General features: G+C 42.3%; 1 protein-coding gene across 6 annotated transcripts in view; it reads right to left on the minus strand.

The window, feature by feature from the left end:
* The window catches only part of L3MBTL3 (L3MBTL histone methyl-lysine binding protein 3), a 127,296-nt gene extending 101,174 nt beyond the window's left edge, over nt 1–26,122 (minus strand). The window contains exons 1-3 of one of the 6 annotated variants that reach the window (XM_047101762.1): nt 26,040–26,122; nt 22,387–22,452; nt 1,014–1,130 (exon numbers count right to left, since the gene is read on the minus strand). In XM_047101762.1, coding sequence (XP_046957718.1) covers nt 1,014–1,115 — 102 coding nt within the window. In that variant the 5' untranslated portion in view covers nt 1,116–1,130; nt 22,387–22,452; nt 26,040–26,122. Of the gene's footprint in view, nt 1–1,013; nt 1,131–22,386; nt 23,667–24,011; nt 24,289–26,039 lie in introns of those variants that run through there. The other 5 variants (XM_047101763.1, XM_047101764.1, XM_047101765.1 and 2 more) reach the window with 5 other exon arrangements.
* Nucleotides 26,123–26,333: the final 211 nt, after the last annotated feature.

Consider the following 26,333-nt stretch of genomic DNA (forward strand, 5'->3'; position numbering starts at 1 on the left):
TCTGGGTATTTTTCCAGTGACAGACTGTCCAAATCTCACCACTGAAGATGAACTCGGTTGGGCTTGGCTGAAATACTCGTCAAGTAGCCACTGGATTCCAGGAAGCCAATTATTAGGGGGCAGGAATTTCTATTTGAGATAGGCCAGAACATCAAGCACTAGAGGGAAAAGCCAACTGACAGCCAGTTAGGGTGATTAGAGGTTCAAAAACCTGAGTGACCAAGTACAAACAAAGTCTAAAAGGCCACAGACAGGTTCAAGGTCCCAGAGATAGGATTAGAGCAAAAGCAAATTAGAATTGAGAGGTGGGGTGGACTGGCCTCTTGGATGAGTGCTTGCGTAACTGTTTCATAGGGCAGCAGAGGTGGGCCTAGAGTGGGTTCGGGAAGCCTTGGGAAAAGGGGCAGGATAAGCACATAGTAAAGAGGCACACTGAAGCATCATTCTCTGAAGAGAGTTCTCCTCTATATAAAAGCAGCCTGGTTTACAGGAAGGACCAGCTTTTGAACAAATGATTATATAAAAATTCGTATTTATCGTATAAATAATTTAAGGGAGGAGAATAGTCCTGTCTATTCAATATTTTAATATTATCCAGTTTTCAAATGAGAAAACTAGGGCACAGGGAATGTGGTTATTCATTTAAAGTTCTCAAGTTCATTATTACAAAATATATGAAGCCAGGTCTTCTAAGCCTACCATTTCCATATTTATTGTCCGTCATGATAAAGTCAAACCAAGGGTGATCCCCTGGAAGCTATAATTCGACTTCTGCAAAATAAGTATATGCCAAAATATTCTCATCCACCACCCCAAGTGACAAAGACTTCGGCCAATTTGTCAACATTCCAAATTGTCTTGAAAATTTACTGTAGAGGTCTAAGTATCATATAAGACCTAGAGCATTATGCTTAATGCTTTTAATTTTTATTTTACATATGTAGTCAAACTCCTTTTAACAAATAGCACACAGATGCACACACAGATAATTGTATTTAATAAAGACAGCTTACCTTTAAGTCACTTCCTGGTAGCGTGCCTACTCCATCTTTCCAGTCCATAACACTGAATACATCAAATTCTTGACCACTTGTGCTAGAGGCAGATTCAGTCATGATTTATTTTGGAACCTGGAAGGGGGAAAAAGGCAGATCATTAAATACTGTACGTACAGATCAGTTTTTATTTTAGTAGTCACTACTTTGGTTTCCCTTAATTACATAATTTTCTTGATCACAATATCCTATATCCATAGATCTAGAATTAAGTGCTTTGAAAATATCACTAACATTTTTTCTAGTACAATCCCTGGTAAATTTATGTATTTTTTAAAATATTTACTTTGAGAAAGACAGAGTGTGCATGCGCACATGAGCAGGGGAGGGGCAGAGACAAGGAGAGAGAGAATCTAAGCCGGCTCCGTGCTGTCACTGCACAGCCAGTCACGGGGATCAATCACGCCGATCGTGGGAACATGACCTGAGCCAAAATCAAGAGTCACTTAACTGAGCCACCCAAGCACCCCCTAATCCCTGGTAAATTAAAGAGGAAAGAATATACCTAAAATTTGTAAAGTGTCAATGTTTCTATTCTTAAAAAAGGAATTCACCGTTTCATAGCACATTCACTTAAAACAAAAAGTCATGATATATATCAACAGAATTTCTTGCCCACTAAGTAGGGGGTTTTGTTGTTGTTGTTTGAAGATATTGATGACAGAGTGGGTATGGATAAAGGACAAGACATTAAATGTTAATAAGCAAAATGAAACCTTTTCGATGATAAAAAAGAACAAGAAAATTCCAGTCCATTAGGACTATCATCTATGCTAATTTGTCAGTTAAGTTTGTTGTATCAATTCAACAAATACATGGTGTGATTGACTCTCTCAGTGAATTGATTTTTTGAATTCAGTTGAGATATCCACCAATTTGAGGTTCTGGAAAATAGGAAAACAGTCTTAAAATATACAGCAAACACTAATAATAAGGCTATGTTAAGAAAACCAAGTCAACTAGCTAAACTGTGATAATCTGTTTAATTTTCATTTTTCTAAACTGCAAAACAGTTTTCCATAATCATATTGTTAGTAATTGTATTGAGACTGTTATTCTGAGACTGTGGTCTACGTGGTATGGGATAAAAGAAGTAATTATGTTGGTGTCATTGATAAGCAATGGAAGATGGATTAAAGTCCTAAAGATGCATTTTTTAACTTTTTTTTTTTTTTTTTTTTTTTTTTAGGGGCACCTGGGTGGTTCAATTGGTTAAGCGTCTGACTTCGGCTCAGATCATGATCTCACGGTTTATGGGTTCGAGCCCTGCATCAGGCTCTGTGCCAACAGCTCAGAGCCTAGAGCCTGCTTTGGATTCTGTGTCTCCCTCTTTATGCCCCTCCCCCCCTCACACTCTGTCTCTCTCAAAACTGAATAAACATTAAAAATTTTTTTTTTACAGATTTTTGCACGCAAGTGGTGGAGGAACAGAGAGAGATGGAGACTGAGGCTCCGAAGCGGGCTGTGCGCTGAGAGCTGAGACCCAATGTGGAGCTCAAGCTCACAAACCATGAGATCATGACCTGAGCCAAAGTTGGACCCTTAACCAATTGAGCCACCCAGGTGTCCCTAAATTTTAATCTTTTAATGCATTTTAATCTTAAAAAAATTTGCATATTTTCTAGCCTTGCCCACTGACAGAATCTAGAAACAACCACCAATCAACAGTGATGAGCAGCCAAGTGCTCAGACTGTGGGCTCTAAATAGCACTTCTCTGAGGTCTTCCCAGAGAAGGGGCTGATTTCTGTTCAGTGGCAGGAAATGTGCAAGATGAGTCTGGAACTTCTTGTCAAAAAAAAAAAAAAAAAGCAAGGAAGCTATCAAAGACAACAGAGATCATATCAAAAGAACTTAGAAACCAATCTGAAGAGGTTCCTGCTGGCCAAAGAATAGTAGCTGCATGAATTGAAACACATCAAATAAGTTTATCTGTGAGTTCATACTGACATTGAAAACAAACAAACAAACCAAGAACACCTACTGATCACCTTCTAAGACTACACAGCAACCAACTCATTATCTGGAAAAAGAAACAAGGATTTATCCTGTCTATATTGCATGAGATCCATGCAAACTGTATTCCAGGGTAACGCAAATCAATGGCGAGAGGAAGTTTCAGTTTAGAAAGAATCCTGCTAATAAATAAAGAAGGAATGACAGAACTGAAACATTACCATTTTCAATCCTTGATACATTAATGGCTGCAGGCAATGGCTATCAATGACTACTAAGAATACAAACCCAACACCATCTAGGAAGTAGTCTTGCCATGAAAAAACAAAATCAAACCTAATCTGATCAAGTCCATTTGCAGGAAATACCTGAGACAAAGGAACACGTAAAAATCACACCATAAAAATATACAAAATGGGGCACCTGGGTGGCTCAGTCAGTAAAGCATCCGACTTTGGCTCAGGTCATGATCTCATGGTTCGTGAGTTCCAGCCCCATGTCAGGCTCTGTGCGGACAGCTCAGAGCCTGGAGCCTGCTTCCAATTCTGTGTCTCCCTCTCTCTTTGCCCCTCCTCCCACTTGCACTCCCTCTCTCTCTCTCAAACATAAACAAACATAAAAAAAAATTTTTTTTAATATAAGAAGTAAAATTCAGACTGTCAGAAACTCTTCAGCAACATTCCACAAAGTGTGGTCCACAGACCCTGGGAAGACCTGAGACCTTTTCAGAAGGTCCAAGAAATCAGAATCATTTTCATAAAAATACTAACACATTATCTGCCTTCTGCGCTATGCTGACATCTGCGCGGATGGTACAAAAGCAACAGTGGGTCAAAGTGTCGGAGTAGCGGCTCCCAAGTAGGCAGCAGTCATTGCAGCCTTTGCCGCCAGGTACTGATGGTAAACAAATGCTGGTTTCGCTAAACAGCATCCTTGATGAAGCAAAACAGTAACTTTCATGAAGTCTGGATATTTGAATACGTATCTTTTTAACATTCTGTGTGGTGAAATAGAAAGCACCCATAAAGCGCTCTGGTGCGTCAGAGTACCAAGGGAAAGCACCTGTGAACTGTCTGAGATGCAAGTTGAACAAGCTGCTTTTTTCATGGAGCGCATTTTTATTTAACAAACTACGTTTCTTCGGGTTTGGCTATGTGGCAAATATTTTGTCAAGAATAAACGAGGCGAGCCTGTTGACATCAAGGAAAACACTGACAGCATTTGTTGCTGAAGATCCATTTGAACATTCAAGGGATAATCATGATTCTGGAAAACGTGTATCCACCACCATGAGCCTGAGAGCTTCCCAGTTGCTACATATTTTCTAAGGAGATGGGTGGTGATATTGATGAGCGGGATTTTTTAAATATTTTATATTTGACCTACGTCAACATCTGGGAGATTTGCATAATTCAGTGATGCAGTATTTTCCAAATAACCAATGCTTGACGTCACAAAATTATGCATGAGTAAAGGATCCAATCAAAGTACGTGACAGACCGATGGATTTTAATAGAACACAGTACGAAAAGTTCATTGTTAGGGTTTCAGACTGCCCACTGCAACTTACCTTTAAGAAACTACCACTTGTCAACTTTTGGTGTAGTATCATAGAAGAATGTCCACCATTAAATGAAAAAAAATACTCCTCCCCTTTTCCAAACTCACATCTGTGTGAAGCAGATTTTCTTCACACACTTCAGCCAAAACAACATACTGCAACAGACTGAATGCAGGAGTGGATATGAAAATCCAGCTCTCTTCTATTAAGCCAGGCATTAAAGAGATGTGCAAAAATGTAAAACACTGCCATTTCTCTCATTTCTTAATTTTGGAAACTATGATTACATTTCATTTAAATTGTGCAGACACATGTTAATATAATCAGTCTGCTACTGTTATTTTTAAAAGTAAATACATAGTTTAAATTATCTATTTTAATTTTGAATACAGTAGATATTAATAGATATAACCCATACAAACAACAGCTCCTTGGGGTTTTCAATCATTCTTAAGAGTGTCAAGGAGACTTGAGACCAAAGAGTATGAGAGCCACTGCTGTGTAGGATAAAAACTGGCTTTTGGCCACATGGACACATACATGCACAGAAGGCACAGAGTAAAACAAACAAACAAACAAAAAAATAGATGGAAGAAGAAATCTAAAATTTAGATTAAGAGATATAAAAGACATTAATAAATCACAATATCATAATTTATAGATCTGTTTGGACCCTGACTTAAACTTTTTTTTTTTAATTTTTAGGTTTTGAGAGAGAGAGAGAGAGAGCGAGCGCACATGTGCACGCAGGAGGGGGGCAGAGGGAGAGAGAGGGAGAAGCTGAAGTAGGCTCCATGCTCAGTGTGGAACCCAACCAATGCCACAACCCTGGGATCATGACCTGAGCTGAAATGAAGAGTCAGATGCTCAACCAACTAAGCCGCCCAGGCATCCCTAACCTATTTTTTAAAGAAGAAGATGATGGTTAGACAGGAAGGGAAGCCTAAATGCCAGTGGCTATTTGATGATACACAAAGATGCTGCTTTTTCTAGAGGGATGATCACGGCATGCACTTTTAAAAGGAGACTTCATGCTTGTCAACTGAAATTGACAGATGGAATGATTAAGTTAGGAATTTGCCATAAATCAGTCAAGAGCGTGAAGTGGTAAAATAAAGAGGCAACGTGCTGGTAATTCTCAAGAAGTGTGAGGGACCCAGTTTATTATACTACATCTTACTTCTGTGTGTGCTTGCAAAATTCCATAAAAGAAATACATTTTAAGGGCAGTCTCTTTAGATATAGAATATATTTAAGTGGTCAATAGAAAAAAAAATAAACCTGTGTTTCTCTGAATTATAGCTATCTTTTGTTGAAGTTTATTAGACACCTCCATATTCTTTCTTCCTTTGTCCTCTTTAAATGAGCCAGTGTCAAATGTTATATATTAAGTCTATTTCTGATCATTTCAAAATTTATACAGTCCAAATTTGAAGACGCACTAGATTTCACTACCATTAGGACTTAATCCTTAAAAGAGGAACTAAGATGTGAAGGCTTGAAGGAGATTAATTTAAGAAACAGTGAATTAGTAAGTGAATTACGACTTGTCCTTACGGTCTCTAGGACTCTTACCTAGCTTGAGATCAGCAACAAAATTGACTTCCCTTGTAAGTGCTGTAGGAGGGGCAACTTTTTCTTGATAGACAGTAGAGAGACAGAATCATTTTTCCCTTGGTGGATAAACTGGGTAAAACCCAAATGATCCATTGAAAAGTTTTACTGTTCTTTTTTAATTACAATAACATTTATTCACAGGTACTCAGTGTCAGACATAATACGTATACTTTGTAATTTATTAATTCCATTTCACCTTCCAGAAAAGGATTCAAAGCACAATTTATATATATTATTTCATTTATTTCTGTCTCACAAAAAGATGGGTCCTATTATCCTTCCAGTATACATTGAAGAAAGTGAGTTGCAGAGTTCAGTAATTCACCCAAAAGCATATTTGGTGGCATACCCAAGATCTGAATCCAGGTCAGTCTGATTCCAATCCTGGGCTTTTCCCCCCCAACCATTGTCGTGTCTTGTCTCAGTCTTATCCCTCTAAGAATCTGGCTAAACCAACTTTTCTCTATGTAACTACTCAGGCATGACAAATCCAGAAACCAGTTTACTAGGGTCAAAGTGCTTGATTTATGTATATCAGTGCAATGTGTATCCTTTCAATAAAATATTAGCAAATACACGCATATTAACAAATTGTCATTAAGACACATATGCAACGGGAATCGAATTTCCCACCTAAAACACAAATGCATAAAATTCACAACAGCAAAATCCTGTCTGTGACTAGAAGGAGCAGAAACAAGAAATAGGAAAGTCAGCACTGTACAAAACCTGCAGTAAATGCTCATGACATGTTTTTGGGAATACAAAACACTGGTAATGCTATACAGTGTACCTTATGTATAAACACATATCTAAAATTTATTAAAAAACTGTTTCCTTTCATTGTTCTAAGGTTTGTGGATATTTGTATAAAATATTTTCGCATAAGAATATTTACCGTGTGGTCTTTCCCATTATCTGATTTTGAAGCAAAAGGGCTACTTGCACTACCACAGGAAGTCTGAAAGGCTAGGACAGATTAGGTATTTTTCTATCATCTCTTCATCACACAGAACAGCCATCAACCAGCATGATTTTCACAGAAGCTGCTTCTTCATGACAGCCTAAGTCTCCCTCTCTGGTTTTCAGCCTCCATAAGCGTGCGCACTTGCATATATACAAAGTCCTTTCACTGCAATTAGCTGGGTTCCTAAGAATGAAGCACATTTTTTAGAAGCACAGGTTTTAGGTTTTCTTTGTCACCTGGCACTATTCCACAATCCCATGGATAACTATATTCCACGGACCATAAAAAGCAGGTAGGTAACAGAGTCACTCACAGTGCAGGTCAGACAGCATTTCTTATTCTGCAGAAAATCTCATCCCAAATCTCTTGTTAACGATGCCGAGGTTTCCTAAGAAGTACCTTAAAAGTGCCCCATGAGGGATCCTCTGTGCTATCAGCCAAGATCTACCACTTCCCTCCCAATAACCTCTTCTAAATCCTAAGGATCTCCAGCCACTGCTGACGTCAAAAAGGACCACTTTGGAGTTCACATATCCAGCAAATACACCAATGCAGCTTTTGATTCCCACTAGCTTTCATATCATGGCCGGAAATGGCTAAAATCAAGGCTTCTGATGTCCAATGTGCTTCTGTGGACGCCCATTGTTAGGAGCCACCCATTGTTAGGAGCCATTGACTTTCCTGAAGGCAGACACCATTACTGCTGGCACCTATTCAGATGTATTCTACTTCCAAAGCCCCCCTCTGTGAAACAGTTCACTGTCACTTTGACTCATTTTTATTACAATCTTCTTGCCCTAAGCCTCCAACAAAAGGGCTGGAGGACAGATTAAATGACATGCAACACTGTACTCAGAATTACCTTCTGTATCTTTCTCCTGCAGGATTCCTTGTCTCCAAACCAAAGCTGTGCAACTTGCCTTTCCCTTGGGACACTGTATCTAATGGATGAACTTCCTCAGTCTCTGGAATTCTCGGCCTACCATATAACACTAGTTTGCAAGAAACATCAGGCAGTGAGGAGATTAGTTAATATTTTCAAAAATTCTGTTAAGAGAATATGGGGAACCAGGCCCCCTCATGTATGGATAGTGGCATTATAAATTAAAACAACCTCTCTGGAGATCAATTTCCAAGAACGTATCCTCCAATTCAGTAGTTCTACTCACAGAAATTTATTCTATAGATACTCATATGGGCCTGTTTGTAATGTTAAAATAACTGGAAAACAATCCAAAAGTCCATCAATTAAGGACAACTGTGGTACATCAATACAGTATATAATGCCATTAGAAAAAAACAGTGAGGAAGCTCTTTACATTCTGATACAGAAAAAGCTCCACGACACTACTAATACTCTAATTTTGTGCAAGGTATAAAAACTGTGTGCTACCATTTCTCTTTTTCTTTAAGTTTATTTATTTGGAGAGAGAGAATGAGAGAGCAAGAGAGAGAGAGAATGAGAGAGAAAGAGAGAAAGAGAGAACAAGAGAGCGAGTGAGAGAGACAGCGCATGTGCATGCACTTTGGGGAAAGGGCAGAGAGAGAGAGAGAGGGAGGGAGAGAGAGAGTCCCAAGCAGGCTCTGTACTTTCAGCACAGAGCCTGATGCGGGGATCGATCTCACAAACCACAAGATCATGACGTGAGCCAAAATCAAATCAGATGCTTAATTAAGTGAGCCACCCGGGCACTCCTACCATTTCTATAAAACAAAAGGGGAGGGGTGTGTGTGTGTGTGTGTGTGTGTGTGTGTGTGTGTGTACATACATACATATGTGTATATACATGCGCGTATATATACGTGTGTGTATTACTTGTATATGCATACGTTTTCTCTGTAAGGATTCCTCAAAAACTGCTAACAATGGCTGCCTCCAGGAAGGAGCAATACTTTGCTGAAAAGCCTGCCATGGGAGGAAACTGTCTGGACATTCTTTCACACCTATTGACTGTTTAAATGTTTTTTAAAAGAAATAAATTAATGAAAAAAATGTTTTAAAATCCTTTTCCAGGTTTATTTAGCATAGTCCACGTAATAAAAGGCATGTCTTCCCATGAAAATAGTTAGCTCGTTATTGCTGCCAACAACAGAAGCTTTAGCACAGAAGTCACTAAGGGAAGTCAACTTCCCCAAAGCTCTTGGGTAATTTAAATAGCAGGTATTTAACGATATATGCAAATGCACCAGCTCTACAGATGGATGAGAAGAGGAAGGATAGGGTTTGCTTCTCTACAATTCAGGTATCAGAAGTATACAGTAGATTCCTGGCATTCACAAACTATTTATGGTTTCTACCATTCCTGAGTAGCATCTGAAGTTCCCATGACATTTAGTAATTTGTCATTTTGCAAAAGCCACAATTCTGAATGAGACATGCATAAAGCTGAGGGACGAGGACAAGCCACTGGGTCAGCCAAGGTCCAGGTAGGCCCTTACTCACAGCACTCAGTCTTACACTACGGCCACTGTGAATAAAGAGATAAAACTCTGTTTCTTGTTAAGAAATGAAACAAACACAATTAACTGCTAGTTGATTCTAGTGTTGATGACAGAATGAGGGGCGTATGGAAATGTTTATGAAAGTGATAGGCCCTAGCCACAAAATAGAAGTTTCAGATAAATTAAAGACTGAAATGTCAAATGTAATGATGACTCAGACACATTGTGTGAACAAAACTACCAAATGCTCCAAAAGGAAGTAAGTAGAAAAGATGTGTGAATTTGTTTCAATAAGTGCTCCAGACAGTACAAAAATTGCTCATCAAGCAAGATAAGTAGTTCAGGTCTAGAGAGATCATTTACATTTTTCAGTTATACTTTTGCAATCTGAAGGAAGGAATTGTATGTTACAATGATTTCTTTCAATTTGGGAATTGGCGATTGCCTTGGGATGTATTCTTCACAGACGTCAAGAACCTACCCTTATCTTATTTTGACAAGAGATAAACAGAGTTTGCGTGTCCTTCATGATCCCCCCTTCATACAATCCCTTCATTCATCTCTGCCCTGAGTGGATAAGGCGGTGGCTCTGAGTGAGGGGCTTGGACTCCCCCAGTGCTGAGCTCCTACAGCACAGGCAAGGTGATGAACCTACCTGGGGCTGAGATGAAGACAAGATTAACAGTCCTGAGAGATAAGCCACCCAATCTAGCATGCTCAAAATAAACTGAAAGAGTGGGCACTGCCTATAAACCAAAAGTCTCAATCTGCAGATAAGGTGGGAAATAAAGATTATGAAGAAAGGCAGCTACCTATAGCCAGGCCATTCCTGCTCAAACCACAGTTTCAAAATATTATTTCGAGAAGAATGGTTAGCTAATGTTCACTAAAAGCAGTTAAATTGTTTCAATAATGCTACAGTTGCTTTTTTTAGGGTTGTATTTTGTAGCCTTATAGTTAATAGGCACATTTTTCAAAAATAAGGCGTAGAGATGATATGGCTATGAATTGGAAGTGCTTATGAGGATAAACATCACCTCAAAAGCAGAATCGGATTAAAATTCTGTCAGATGACAGAACTGAGATATCAGCACCTGGTGTTGATCAGTTTGGGTTAACAGAGCAACCTATCTTCTGTAAAGAGTCAGGAATGTTAACCCTAAAATCATTACCGCGAACCAAACAAAAATGCAAACTATGCAGAAGAAACACAGCAAAGAGATACAGAGCAACGTGTATCAATCAGTGAGAAAAGTCCATCTAATGCCTTGCTGCTAAGATGCCCACTTTCATACCATCAACTGAAGCTGGCTTTTTGTTTACTTTGTAGAAATCATCAGTCGCTAACCAAATGCTCTATCTGGCACACTGTGACCTACAAAAAGTCCTAATATCATTATTCGGTAACATCACCTAAAAAGCTGCTTTCCACTGCTAAACACCTTCTTAATGTGGCTTAGGAAACTGCTTTGAGCCTCCCTAACCCCACCTACCCAGCTCCTCGTCACCCTTTCACAGATGCTCATCAAATACTTCATGGATCATCCTTAACACCTGCCATCTTCTCACCAGTCCCCCCTTCTATCCCTCAGCCTTTCCTCAACCACTTCCCTCCCTCCCTCCGCTTCCTTTCACTTGGCAAAATCTGATAATTACCTAAGGGTAGCTTCTGAGCAGCTCATCTCTGGAAGTCTCAATTCCCCCACCTATAAAGTGTGGGGAATGGAGGAACCTTTCTTAAGTGGGCACGGGTGGGGATTCCACGAGATACATCAGGTAATACCTTAGCATACTGCCTACCACATAGTAAGCAATCAATAAACTGTTGGCTTTTTATTATAATTATCTGGTTTAACAATTATTTGAGTTCATGAAAGCTGCTCAAGTGACCTTAAAAAAAGCTAGAATTACTTTCGTTTCTTTCATTGAATTTTATTTCTATACTAGCTCTTACGGTAGAGCACTTACTCAAAATCTGCATCACAAGATTCAAGATCACTACATCAAAGTAGGTATTTTATTGTTAATAATAATAATATCTCATATTTACATAGCTCCAGAAAAGACTACTAGCTTTTTTTTTAACCTTTTAATGCCTTTCATCTATTTTGCCCATCCCCTCACTGTCCTCCCCTTAGACAACCAGCATTCTGCTCTCTATTTGTACAAGACTGTTTTTTTGTTCATTTGTTTTTAGATTCCACATACAAGTGAAATCATGTGGTATTTGTGTCTCTCTGTCTGACCTGTTTTACTTAGCATTATATGCTCTGGGTCCATCCGTGTTGTCACTAATGGCAACGTCTCATTCTTTCTTTTTTTTTTTTTTTTTTTTGGCCGGGTAATATTCCACCGTATATATACCACATCTTCTTTATCCATTCATCTATGGATGGACACTTGGGTTGTTTCTGTATTGTGGCTATTATAAATAAGGCTGCAATAAACACAGGGGTGTATGTTATCTTTTCAAATTAGTGTTTTTGTTTTCTTTGGGTAAATACCTGGTAGAATTGCTGGACACATATTTTTAATTTTTTGAGGAGTTCCATTACTATTTTCCACAGTGGCGGCATCAAAATGCATTCCCACCAACGACGCATGAGGGTTCCCTTTACACTACATGCTACTTCTTGTCTTTGTTATACTAGCTATTCTGACTGGTAAGAGGTGCTATCTCATTGTGGTTTTGATTTGCATTTCCTGAATGATTAGTGATGTCAAGCATATTTCATTTGTCTGATGGCCATCTGCATGTCCGCTTTGGAAAAAAGTCTAGTCAAGTCCTCTGCCCGTGTTTTAACCAGATTGGGATTTTTTTTGTTGTTGAGTTGTAGAAATTCTTTCTATACTTGGGATATCCCTTATTGGATATATCATCTACAAACATCTTCTCCCATTCAGTAGGATGTCTTTTTGTTTTGTTAATGGTTTCCTTTCTTTGTAAAAGCTTTTTATTTGTAGTCCCAATAGTTTATTTTTGCTTTTGTTTCCGTGACTATTACCTTTCTTAACAGAACAATGCCTCTGAAATGATGGAGAAGGATCCGCCATAAGCAGAGGGGGTTGGGCCTGAAGGCCAGGCTCTCCCTGCCACCAGGCTGGTCTGACTACACACTGCAGGCCAGGCTAAGGCTTTGAAACAAAACTTGATGAGAGGCTAGGGCAACATACCCCAGTCTGTCCCTCAAAACGCAACTTTTAGGAGACCATTGATTCCTGCCCTGTGATAACAAGTTTTTTGTTGGAAGAGATGTGGGATCCCCTCAGGGTCTCCAGGAGTCGTACAGAGTACCTCAGCAGCAGCGCGGCAAAGCGTCCCACAGTCACTTGGCCTTGTGACTCTATTATCACAGAACATCGAATTCCATGGAGCCCTCCCACCCCCTGCGTCCGACCTTTGGGAAAATGCTGAGCTATGGAAAATAAATTCAGGAAATGACATGAAAGGAGGTAGTGTTTTACAGGATAAAAATGTATTCATCTTTAGGTTAGATTCCACTACAGATGCCACCTTCTGACCTAGTTCCCAACCGGCATCCGAGTATTGAGATTCATAGTATCTACGACGGGGGAATGCCCTCAGGACTTGTAGCCCTTGAAGTCGAGGCTGGCGAAAGTGATTCTGAGAAAGATACGGCCTCTGACTCCTAAGGCCTGTCTACAGTTTTCTGATTCACTCTCCGATGGCCGGTACCTCCGTGACATGAGACAGGTGTACACAGCCTGCAAGGGGAGAACGCACATACTCACAAATACAAGGCTACAAAGGGGTAATCGGACAAAGGCCATCAGCCTAATGTGCATGAAGGGGACAGAGACACACTGGAACAGCCGGTCTCTTCCATGCTTTGTCATTTTAAAGGATCTCAATAGGGGCGCCTGGGTGGCCCAGTCGGTTAAGCAGCCGACTTCAGCTCAGGTCACGATCTCGCGGTCCGTGAGTTCGAGCCCCGCGTCAGGCTCTGGGCTGATGGCTCAGAGCCTGGAGTCTGCTTCCGATTCTGTGTCTCCCTCTCTCTCTCTCTGCCCCTCCCCCATTCATGCTCTGTCTCTCTCTGTCTCAAAAATAAATAAAACGTTAAAAAAAAAAATTAAAGGATCTCAAGAATACCCACCAATCTGACCCTCACAACTACCTCTTAAGACTGATTACATTTTCCAGACAAGAAAACTGAAGTCACCCAGCCTAGAAACAAACTTTTATCTCCTAAGACAGTGTCCCTCAGACTATACCACAGTGCCCAGTATGTTGTATTTCAGTCAACACAGAAGCCAATCTAGGCTGGCAAGCACGGGTTCTGGAGCCAGAGTACCCATGTTTGAATCCTGGCTTCACAATTTACAAATTACTGCATATTCCTGGGTAGGGTACCTCACCTCTCCTGAGGCTTCGGCCCCTTCATCTATAAAATGGAATGGGAAGAGCCACTTTACAGAGATGTAAAAACTTTTTTCCAAATCATGCACGCTAAGTAGGAACAGCTGGGTGGTTCAGCTGGTTGAGCGTCCGGCGCTTGATTTCAGCTCAGGTCATGATCTCGTGGTTTATGATACTGAGCCCCGCATAGGGCTCTGCGCTGATAGTGCGGAACCCCCTTGGGATTCTCTCTCTCCCTTCCTCTCTTCCTCTCTGCTTGTGCACGCTCTCTCTCTCGCAAAATAAATAGACAAACATTAAAAAAATAAAATAAAATAAAGTTAAATTAAATTAAATTATGCATGCTGGGAGTGTTTTGCACATGGCAGACACTCAATACACAGAACTGTGGTTTTCTGAAGAAAAGAAAACAAATTGCTCTCCAGTGTCCATATTCCCTCCAAGTACCAGTTCACCCAATATCTAAAGCATACCAGCACAGAGGAATGATAACTGCAAGGGCCAAGACCTTTGCACCACCACGCCCTACTTGATTTCTCAGGAGTCCAGAGGTGAAGGTAAAGTAAAATGGGAGGTTAAGAACAATGGCAAGGCTCTGGATTTCATGGACATGTACAATTTCCAAATGAATCTGGGAAACTGACACAAGGTCAGTAGCTACTAGTTCTGCCACACTCTTATAAAGGAAAGAACATTTTAACAACCAAACAACGTAAGAAGAACATAATCTCCGAACAACGACCCAAGAGTAGTCAGTCCATTGGCAACCTTAAGGATATTTTTGCCGAGGAAGTATAAAAGCTTCCTCACATATCGACTGCGGTTCCAGGACCTGCAAAAGGCTGGGAGGAGAAAGAGAGATGAAAACTAGAGATGGGATCCCACCTCCCCAACCCCCCCACCCCTACCAAAAGGAGACTAGAATGAGTCTCTCTCTGTACAAGTACTGGAGTACGTCTAAGTGACATACCAGAAGTGGGACTGGGACTGGGAAGAGAGAATCTATACCCCAATCACAATCCTTGTTACACTGTATCATGATGATCTACTGAGAGGAGGCTTTGGAAGAAAGAGACCTTGCTTTATTCATTTCCTTATGCCTTATGAATATCCACTGTAGGTATCAATGAAATTTATCAAATGAATGAATAAAAAGAGAAGGGGAAAATGCAACAGACTAGTTGTGGGTGGAAATTTGGGACAGGGGAAATCAGAAAAAAGATCTTTATTTGTCCATCTATCTCATATTCTCCGGTGAAATTCTAACTAACAGCTATGCTGCTAAGTATTTATTTATCTCTTTGGCAGAAGCGTAACATTACTGCTCCAAGAAACTCTCCTTATTTAAGTGTCAGTGGAGAACACATCAAAAGAAGTTAAATTCAAACCTCTTAAACAGGATTATTCAATAAGGATAAGAGAAAAATCTAAACTCACACTTGAAGCATCTCTCAACAAACACATATTGCTACAAAGAAAAATTTTCCTTTCAAATCAAGCATGACAGATACCAGCTTTGATATCCCTACTCACCCGCCTGATAAGAACTCTGAATTGCACACATCCTGGAATTGAGATCCTTTGTGGAGAGATGTGAAATTTTGCCCCCAGGGCCCAAGTTCATAGATTTGAGGCAGGCAAAACTCTAGATCATTTCAATGTGAGAAATGAAATCTCTGTACCATCAAGAACAAATCCTCGAGAATCTGGGTCTTCTGCCCACATCTATCCTTATATAGTAGATGCCTGATCTATGCTTCCTTCAAACGTGAAACTGGTTATTAGGATGGTTCCTTCTTACTGATATTTTCTCAAAACCTGTATGTCCTGGTCATGTTTTAATGAGAAAGACCTTATGAATGCAGCCATGGCTTATCTGATTTGCTACCTTTTCTGCCATGAAGATTCTATGCAAAGGGGTAGTCACTGAAAGCAAACTTGACAAAAATCTCAACTTCCTGCCTTCCCGCTTGTTACTGTAAGAAGGATGAATTATTTGAGATTCTGTGGCCTAACCTACTTACTTCCTCTAAAGGAGGAACAGAAAATGAAAAATGCCTTTCAAGAAAAAAAAATGTACATAGAAAACGAAATCACAAACTGACATTAACAGGCCTATGGCATATTTAACACACTCTCATCAAATGCTTTCATTGGTAAGTTCATTTTCAATGTACAGAGTAGAAGATATCTCAGTTTGAGGCAAAAACATCCTGACAAGTGCTATCATATCATCAACATCACTACACTAATAGGGTCATAATACAAATTTTACACCCATTAAAGGGACTCAAAGGGCATAAAAAGAACAAGAACCTGTCTGACACAGATATGTCCATGGTTATGCAAAATATGCATGAACTCAAAAAAGAAAAACTAAAAGTAGTATCTTGTTCTTTTCTCTTATTTCATTTCATAATTTTTTAAACGCTAAAAGTAGTACCTTCTTTTTTCTTACTCTGCTTCGTATTTTTTATAGAACACAGAGCTAAAATTAAGATTTACACTTGATTTCTCTTTTGTATCTAATAAAGTAGCTGTGACCAGATTTTATTTCTTTCACAGAAGTCAAGTCTACAGGTTTATGTTGATAACCATTGGTAGCTAAACTCCTTATCAACAGACTAAACAGCTAGGCCTCAAATCTAGCTAACAGGAACACAAAGTGGATCTCAACCACCTGACCAGACTGACCTCTTAGGAATTTCAATTCAGAGTTCAGGGTTCAGTCAGTGTAACAGATGGGGGGGGAAATGATCGAATGATTTTGGTGCCTGAACAATCCTACTCAAAATGTTCTCCTACCGAAGTAGTTTAATTCTGCAAAATTACACATAACGTAAACCTACTGTCCAATCTTAAAACAGCCTGGCATGTAGTAAATGCTCAAAAAAATTTAAAGGGTGGGGGCACCTGGGTGGCTCAGTCGGTTGAGCTTCTGACTTCGGCTCAGGTCATGATCTCACGGTCTGTGAGTTCGAGCCCCACGTTGGGCTCTGTGCTGACAGCTCAGAGCCTGGAGCCTGCTTGGGATTCTGTGTCTCCCTCTCTCTCTGACCCTCCCCCATTCATGCTCTGTCTCTCTCTGTCTCAAAAATAAACATTAAAAAAAAACAAATTTAAAAAAATTTAAAGGGTGATAGAGCTTCCTTAGAGGAGAAGCAGTCCATTACCCCTTCATGAATGCATGCAGGGGTAGCCTTCTAAGTCAGACTAAAGCTCTGCCTGACGGACCGTAACTCACACACTGGAGATACTATCTGACTCCCGTTGCAACACAGAACTAGCCAATGAATAAACAGAGACTCTTCACTTCATTTGGCAAACATGAGCATACTCTTCTGGTTAAGGAGTAGAACAGTAACCATAGCACTGTTGTTGAATATATTATTAGTCATATTTCCTGTTTTTTTTTTTTTTAATTTTGATTCCAGTACGCTACATTCAGCCCTGCCCCAAGTTTCTCACCACCAATTTCTCTCTCCCTCAATTAAATTTTCTTCCTTCCTTCTACAATCCTGCCTTCTGAGTAAATCCCATCATCTTTCAAGTTCACTTTAAAAAACGTAGGTCCCATTCTACTGACTGATTGATCTACATTTTTTTCAGAACTAACCCTGCTGCCTCATCCCATCTCTTCCTACAAAGAACAAGTGAACCTCTTTATAAATAAGCCCAGTAATTCTCAACCTAATCTGAGTTATGTTTTCTTAACAGTTTGTGATCATTTCAAGGCCATGAGCTAGGCCAAGGTGTTCTTTTCAGTACAACTCAATAATTGGTCTTTTTCTCAATGCTTGGTTTAAAAAAGAAAAAAAAAAGGGAAAAGGAAAGAGATAGAGTTCTCTCCCCATTATTTATTGTGATACCTGTTTGCTATGGCTTATCTTAGTAAACAAATGTGTAAGAGCAGATACATTAATCTGGAAACGTGTTTTCTTAAAACTATTCAAAGAATTGCTTTTTTGAAAATTGGAAACCTTAACAAAACAATCATAAACCAGTATCATTTTCCACGGCTCCACCCCTTTCAAACTGCATGTTATGAACTTAGACAAGTTACTAAATATCTCTGAGCACCAGATTGCTCCAAAAGTGAAATAATGATACCAAATGCTCAAAGTTTGTGAAAATATTAGACAGTACTCAGTGCCTAGAGCAGTACCTGGGCAGACAGAAGGCACTCAGTATTTGTTGGATGCATGAATGGATGGATGCATGAACGAATGAATATAAAAAGTGCCCAGGGGGCGTCTGGGTGGCGCAGTCGGTTAAGCGTCCGACTTCAGCCAGGTCACGATCTCGCGGTCCGTGAGTTCAAGCCCCGCGTCGGGCTCTGGGCTGATGGCTCGGAGCCTGGAGCCTGTTTCCGATTCTGTGTCTCCCTCTCTCTCTGCCCCTCCCCTGTTCATGCTCTGTCTCTCTCTGTCCCAAAAATAAATAAACGTTGAAAAAAAAAATTAAAAAAAAAAAAAATAAATAAATACATAAAGTGCCCAGTTCAATGCTTGACATTCAGAAGGCACTCAACATACAATTACACCTAACATACCAACACTTGACACTGTTTTGCAGACAACACCCTCCCTCCCAGGTCCTTCCCTTAGCAACAGGTTGGACACTACACCCAGTGGTACTACCACAGTACTTACCACATTCACCTCGACCTTTCCCAAGCACTCAACCACAGCTTTGTTTTGTTCATCACTGTATGTGTGTGGGTTCTCCCCTCAACCAGATTTATGAACACGCTGAGGCCAAGGACTGCTGCTTTCTTTGGAGCCCTAACCCTTCGTTCATTCAACTCTGTTCTACGTGTTGATTATGTGAAGCACTCCCTACCTGAGTCTTCTAAAAAATAGGTGCTCAATAAATATTAGTTGACGGACACAGAACCCTTACAGAAATAATAATAAAGTAAGCATTTTGCTACTATGTATAATACACAAGTAATTCTTCCAATCACGGTTCAAGTCACCAATTCTAGGTCCACTTCTGAGGAAGAAACCAAGACTCGCAAGAAGTTCTCTCAGCCAAGATCGACCAATTTCGCTTAAGTTCTTCTGAAACATCCTTGTTCTTTCCCCCCAAGCACCCTGTCTCGTAAATGCGGAGTTTTTAAACGTCTTTCTCGATTTGACTTCATCAATCCGACTCAGTTACATTGCAAGGGTACCTTTCCTGGTGTTTTGCTTTCCTCCCCTTGTTGCATAGCTATTGCTACAATCAGTACAAACTAGTTCATAGTCTGCCACTATTTACTCATATCCTCAAGTGTCAGTGAAATAATTTACCTTAGTAAAAAAAAACAAAAAAAAAAACCTGAAAATATTCCCACTGGGTAATGAAGTCCTTTACAAAATATATCTTCTACGGATGCCCTGAATTTCAGTAGGAAATAACAAAGGCGATCAGCCTAATATGCATGAAAAGGATACAAACATACTGGAGCAGACAGTCTCTTCCATGCTTTGTCACTTTAAAGGATCTCACTCAAGAAAGGATGAGCTATATTGTGCCATGTATATACAATTATATGGCACTGTCCTGCATCAGTAAACCCAGGAATCTTGTTTCCAGACTCGCTGGTTCCCAAGAGTGCTGGGTCCCTTGTTTTTTCCTACTGGTACCAAGTGCAGCTGCTATACTCTCATTAACAGAGCTTAGAATTAAGCCCAGTCCTTGGGGTTAGGATCTAGGGAACTCATGGGCAAAGACCTAGTCTTTTGGTGTTCAGCACTTTAAGAGCTCACTAAAAATTGGTTAACTAGTAGAAACACTGCAAGAGGGATCACTAAGGATACCCACCCTTAGGACTCCAAGGGTACACTTGTCCCACACCACATGAAGCAAATTCTATTAAAAATTTCCCATCCTAACCCTATCTGCTACAAAGAACCTTGGTTGAAATATATATTTCTTGGAAATAAACTACCAAACAAACCAGTGGAAATTATTCAAGAATCAATCCTCAATTATTCAAGGACTAATTCAACAGGACACCTATTTCTTCTCTCCAACAGTATTGTTTTTGAATTCTTAGAACATTGATTGGAGAGTCTACAAGAGAAGAAAGATGAACTACAACCAACAAAAACTTGTCAGGGTTTGTCAAGTTCACTATCAGTGAGTTTAGAATAATGACAGAGAGTAGTTGTGACTTTTTTTTTCCTATCTAGGTAATAGTTGGTTATAATTAGAATAAAGTGGCAAAGGGGTCTGGAAAACATAAGTGGGGTAAAGGGAAGCCCTGTGAGGACCTTTCCCTAAATCCACAGTCACGTGCAGGACCCATTTTCCCACCTCTAGCATGTAAATCCTCCCTACCCCAGTTACCTATTTTCTCATCTCCATTTCCCAGTAGATTCATGCAACTAAAATATTAATTACAGCACACGAATTCCCTTCACACCAACCCTTCTACTATCACCACCCTCCCATTTCCACAATTAGGCATCATTTTAAATTTGATTTATTTCACTTACTCCTACCTATTAAATGACTAGGTTGGGATAAATAAATTTCAGTTTATATTCAGCACCATATTAAAACACGGTCCCTTCCTGAAATGAGCCGACGCTATTAAAGATAAACTACCTTTTTCCTAAAGAAAAGAAATATCCCCTGGAAATACTGTGACAAGTCCATATAATACATACACCAGCAACTAACCTAATAATTTTAGCTAGGAATTAAATCACTCTGTTCTGCCCTTGACAACCTCCTTCCTGCCCTTCACAAAGCCTGACTAAGGTAAAATGGTAATACGACTACCAAACATTTGAATAACTCTGTGTAGTTCTCAAACCCTTATTTTATTTTATCCTTTCAACAAAGAAAGCAAGACAAGCACTCCTGCTCCCATTTTCCAGATGGGGAAATCTAGGCTGGAAGAGGTAAAGTGACTTACACCACGTGATACATTTAGAGGCTAACTCGTCTTCGGATTCCCACTCTACCGCTCTATCCACAGCCACAATGACTCCCCAAATGAAGAAAAACTGTCACTGTCTTCCACTCAGCATGCCTGAACTCACCATCCTAGGAATCACCTTTTACTCTGCCTACTCTCTACTTCTGTCTACATGATCTTCTTGGGGTTGTTCCTGCCTCGCTGTCTCTACTGCATCATATACATGGACCCCAACTACTTGTTTTGCTAATTACGCCGTTCAAGACTATCCACAAGCAGAAAATGACAATAAATTCCTGTTAATGATCATTTTTACATCAGTAATTATTCCGTTTTGACATCTAGATCATGCCTATCCTGGTTATAAGGCAGTCCAATGAGGGTTATTAGTCCTACTCATAAAAAGTAAGGCTAACTGCTTCTGTGCTGTTTTTGCCACACAAGAATCAGTGACTCCTTTATTACTTAAGATAGAGAAACAGAAGGAAAAGAAGCAAAAAAAAAAAAGGAAAGGAAAAAATTAAAAGGAGGAAAGAAAACAAAAAGTAGAAACAGGGGCATCCGGGTAACTCAGTCGGTTGAGCATCTGACTCTCAGTTGCAGCTCAGGTCATGGTCCCACGGTCTTGAGATAGAGCCCCACGTCGGCTCGGCACTGAGCATGGATCCTACTTAAGATTCTCTCTCTCCCTCTTTCTCTCCCTCTGCCCCCCTCCCCCCGCTTGCACGTGCTCTATCTACAATTAAAATAAAAAAAAAAAAAGAGTATAAATAGAAGAAAGCAGTAGAGTAGCACGGACATACTTTGATGCTTTATTTACGAGGACTGACCCTTTTGCCTGAGGACAACCTTTGTCCTGAAAACAGGCCCTGCATGACTGGAGACAAACCAGCACCCTCCAAAATTACCAAAGAGATCTTATTTATTAGACAACAGCTATATTCTTTGCAGAGGTATGTCCAAAAGTTCACACGTCTGTGCTAACATGCTGGAAAGTCACTACAAACCTTTGACGTGACATCTGGCACAAGTCGGCCCATGTTGGATTTGAGCCACCGAAGTTAAATTACTTAAATGCCCCAAAGCTCTCACTGTAAATTTCACCGACAAAATTTTAACAAGTTCCAGAATCTTCCGTGTCACCGTGTGATAACAGTTACATTAAATTACAAGTGCTTGCTTCTAGTTTTCCCATTTTTTCAATTCCAAAGAATAAAACTATTTACTTGCCGTAGAAAACAGGTACAATTGAGATGCAAATTAAGAGTCTAGTAAAAGGGCCTGTCCAAAAATTATCCAGGACAATCTCAACTTTTCGTAATGTTTTATTTGAGCCTCATCACACTTAATGTCAAGACTTTCATGCATTCAAAGCAGCACCCACAAAATGATATCTTCCTGCCAACCCTGTTCCACGTTCTCCTTCCTGACCCGCAACTGCAGCTTTTAACAGCTGCCAAGTATACCAAGCAATTTGTTTAACAAGCAAATCTTACCTAGTGGCAGTGAAGAAATAACTGTCTGGTGGTCTTTGGGATTGCTGTCCACCCCCAAGACTTCTCCTAAAGGTCCAGCATTAATTTAAAGAGACGAAAAGTAAAATCAATGCACTGTCGTAAAAAAAGAAGACTTCACATCCACAATTAATACGTTGAATTTTTGAATCGCTGACTTATTGCATAATTGCACACAATACCATTCAGTATACTAAAAACAAAATAGTTCTGGATGAGATGAACTGGGTTTTATCATTCATATTATACCCTTATCCTAAATTGCTAAACTAAAGTTTCCCCCCACTGTACCGCCCACAGGTGAAAGTTACAGAGATCATTTAATTCAACTTTAATTTCTCTCAGTGCCTTTACGCTTAAAATTGAAGTTACTTTGCACAACACACATTGGCAAATGAATAGATATTATGTAAGCAGTTTTTTCCCATATATGTAAATATTTAAATCACAACTTATACAAAGTATTCTGAAATAAGATCTTAGTGAAACAAAATTACACTCCTAGAACTAAAAGATACTATTTATTTTGTGACTATATGAAACTGCACGGTTAAAAAACTAAATACCAGCCTTTAACTCTATTTACTGGCAAATAAAATGATCAGTTTATATAAAAGACAAATTTCAACCAAAGGACTTTTTCATTTTTTTCAGAGTTGTAAACACTTTGCGTTTTTATTAATATTCAAAATGAAACGACCCGCTGTGACTCCTGATGAAAAGCTGATCAAAGGTAAAGGCAAGGATAAATACATAAAAACAAACAATTGTTTCTAACCCAGTTTATAGACCCATCTCAAATCACAGATAACAGCTAAGTGTTTTTCCCATATAAACAAATAGGGATCCGAGTCACCGGGTCTGGGTCGTCAGAACTCATCTGCTCTCCGATTCTAAAACCTTGTATTTCTGATCGGCATCCATTCACACACATCTGGCTGCTCGCTCAGGTCGTCTAATTACTTCCACGTCTGAACGGACTACGTAGCTACAAGCAAAGGCCAAACTTTGCTCTCGGCCTTCCGAACTTAAAGAAGCGTTTAACCACTAGAGGTCTCCCCTTGGCCAGTTTTGCATGTTCGCTATTTTGCTGCACTTGAAACTTTCCGGAGAAATGCTCTACTCGAGTCAGTGTTTTTCTAAAAACTTGCGCAAAAATCCACGCGACCGACTTGCCAGTACAGAGACTCTCGGGCTCCCAAAACCAATAAAGATATCACAAACAACGCTCCAGGAAAATCACAATTAAAATTCGACGCACTCGCCCCAGCCGTCACCCCCCACCCCCCCCCCCGCCCAAAATCTTATTTCTCATCTCAGTTTCCCTTAACTTAAACTTAGAACAATTAAAAAAAAATCTATTTTTGTTTCCGTGGACTTTGCATGATTTATAATGCATTTTTCTGGCGGTGGACCCGAGGTGGGAAAGGAGCGGGCCAAGGGATGCAAGGGAGGGGGAAGGGCTGTGCTCACAGCGCCCGAGGAAGTTGCATAAGGAAAGAGACTCCGTTTTTTGGGTCCCCTCAAAAAATCGGCGGGGAGGGGGAGGAAAAGGAAGCGGGGGGGGGGGGGAAGGCGGGGAGGAGGGAAACTGAAGCGACGTTTACCTTCGTCTCCCCGTGGAAGGGTGGGGTAAGGGCCACGGTCTTCGCGACCCCGGAGAGCGGCTCGTTACCCCCACCTCTCTCCGAGCGCAGACGGACAAACAGACACCCCCACCCCTCCGCGGAGAAGGCGGGGAGGAAACCGCCTGCTTTTAAACTTTCTCTCACGGTCGCACTGTGGGCCATGCTTTGACCAGAAAGGGGGGGGGGTGGAGAGAGGAGGTAATCAAAAGGCCTTTTTCTTTAAAGGTAATTAAAGTTTTACCACCAGCACAAAAGTTGCGTCCTCCCCCCCGCCCGTACCACCGTGCCCCCCCCCAACCGCCTCCAGGGCTCCCAAGTTTTCCTCCCTCTCCTTCCCCCCCCCCCCACCACACACCAGCTCGCGGGGCGCGCGGCGGATGCCTCGGCTCCTGCGCTTCCCGATCCCCACCCCCGCCGGCCTCTACTTCCCCCCCGCCCGGCCGCCGCGGCGCGAGGACGGCCCGCCGGGCCCAGGACGCGAGTGTGCAAAACCCATTATTCCGGAACGGCACACGCACGCGGCGCGAGGCGGGCGGCGGCCCGCCCCGGACCCCTCCGTGTCCCCCCAATATAAGGGCGGCGTAAACAAGTTGCAGGAAAAGCAGCCCCGCGCCTCCCCCCACCCCGCCCCGGCGCGGCCGCCGCCGCCCGCCGCTACCGCCGCCGCCTCCCGACACACGCCCGCGTCCGCACCCCGGCCGGCGCGGCTCGGCACGGAGCGGGGCGAACGCCGCGACGGCGCGGGCTCCCGGCCCGGCCCGCGGCCCGCGCCCTCCCCCGCGCGGACGGCCGCGGCGGGCCCGCGCCGCCTTGCTTCCCGAAGCACTTTCCTGCCTCGGGCAGAAATAAACCGGAGGGTTTATTTTTGTGCAACTTTCCCAAAATGGCGGAAATTGGAGCTGATCTATATGAAATTCTCACACAGTCGGTCGGGAAGGGGGAGGCGGCGAGGAAGAAAACGCAAACTCTCGGCCGCCGAGCCCCGCCGCGGGTCCGCGAGTGTGTGCGTGCGTGTGAGTGTGCGTGTGCGCGGTGGGAGTCGGGGAGGCCTTTCCGCCGCGCACACACACTGCACACGCCGGGGAGACGCGCCTGCACATTCAACCAGTCCATTCTCCGCAGCCCGAGCGGGGAGAAAGTGGCCCGGCCTCTTTTCCCACTGCCTCGGTCTCCCGTACTTGTACTTCTCGCGCTCGCTCGCTCACTCGCTCGCTCTCCGGTGCGCGCCCGGCACAAAGGCCACACGGGCGGAGGGGGCCGCAGGGGCGGCGCGCGGGGCTCGCGCCTCCCGCCGCACCGATCCGCCGCCCCGGCCGCCCCCGCGCCGCCCCCCCCCCAGCCGGCAGCCTCCCCCCCCTTCTCCCGCCCCAGCCTCGGCGGCCGCGCTCGCCGCCCGGGGCTGCAGCTCCGCGGCGCCCACTCGGGCACGCACCCCGGCGGAGCCCGGCGCCGCCGCGCTCCCCCACCCCGCGCCCGGTGTCATGAAAGCGACCAAAGTGACAAGCTCGGGGGGCGCGGGGGAGGGGGCCCACACGCATCCCGCCGCCTGCGCGCCGGCGAGAGCCCGACGCGGCCGCCTCGCCCCGGCTCCCTTCCGCACGGCCCCCCACACCCTTCCCCGTGTGCGCGCAAAGAAAAAAATACAAGTCTCTCCTCCCCCCATTTTTTCCTTTCTCTTTTCTCTCTCTTTTGTTCCTCTTTCACACTCGCACTCACTACTTGAGAGTGAGATGCCCAGAGACTCCCCCTCCAGCCGTTTCCGAGTCACTTGCCCACTTTTTTCCCCGGGATTAAGTTTTCTCCTCTTTCCCAGAGGCGCAGAGAAGTGGGGGAGAAACCCCTTCTGTCCTTTCCCCTCCCCTGATCTGTTTCACAAGACGAGGGTGCGCTTCCTTCTCTCTATAGGTCTCTTAACTTTCATCCGCACCCAGAAAAATAAATGAATGGCTTTGGCACGGACAAATCTTCTGATTAATTAGAGATTAGATCCGATCAACCGCTTCTTACCCCCAAATTTTCTCTTTTTTTTTTTCTCCGTCTCACGAGTAGTCCTGACAAATGGTCCAGGGCTGCGGGCGCAGTGCGCATGTGCGCGTAGAGTCAGGGCTGGGGAGAGGGGAAACTGCGCTGGTGCCGCCGCCGCCGCCGCCGCCGCCGCTGCCGGGGAGGCTCGCTCTGGCTTCCCTGTTACTGCTGCTGCGCCTTCGCCGCTGGAAAGCAGCAATAAAGCCGGTTGGCAAATGCAGCTGCCCGCAGATACTGTTTCAGGTGCATCTTTTCAATATCCTTGTCCCCGGCTCA

The sequence above is a fragment of the Lynx rufus genome, unplaced genomic scaffold (genome assembly GCF_022079265.1).
Source record: "Lynx rufus isolate CCGP_SWC_20201006 ecotype Redwood Valley unplaced genomic scaffold, mLynRuf1.p SCAF_6, whole genome shotgun sequence".
NCBI classification, from domain to species: Eukaryota; Metazoa; Chordata; class Mammalia; order Carnivora; family Felidae; genus Lynx; species Lynx rufus.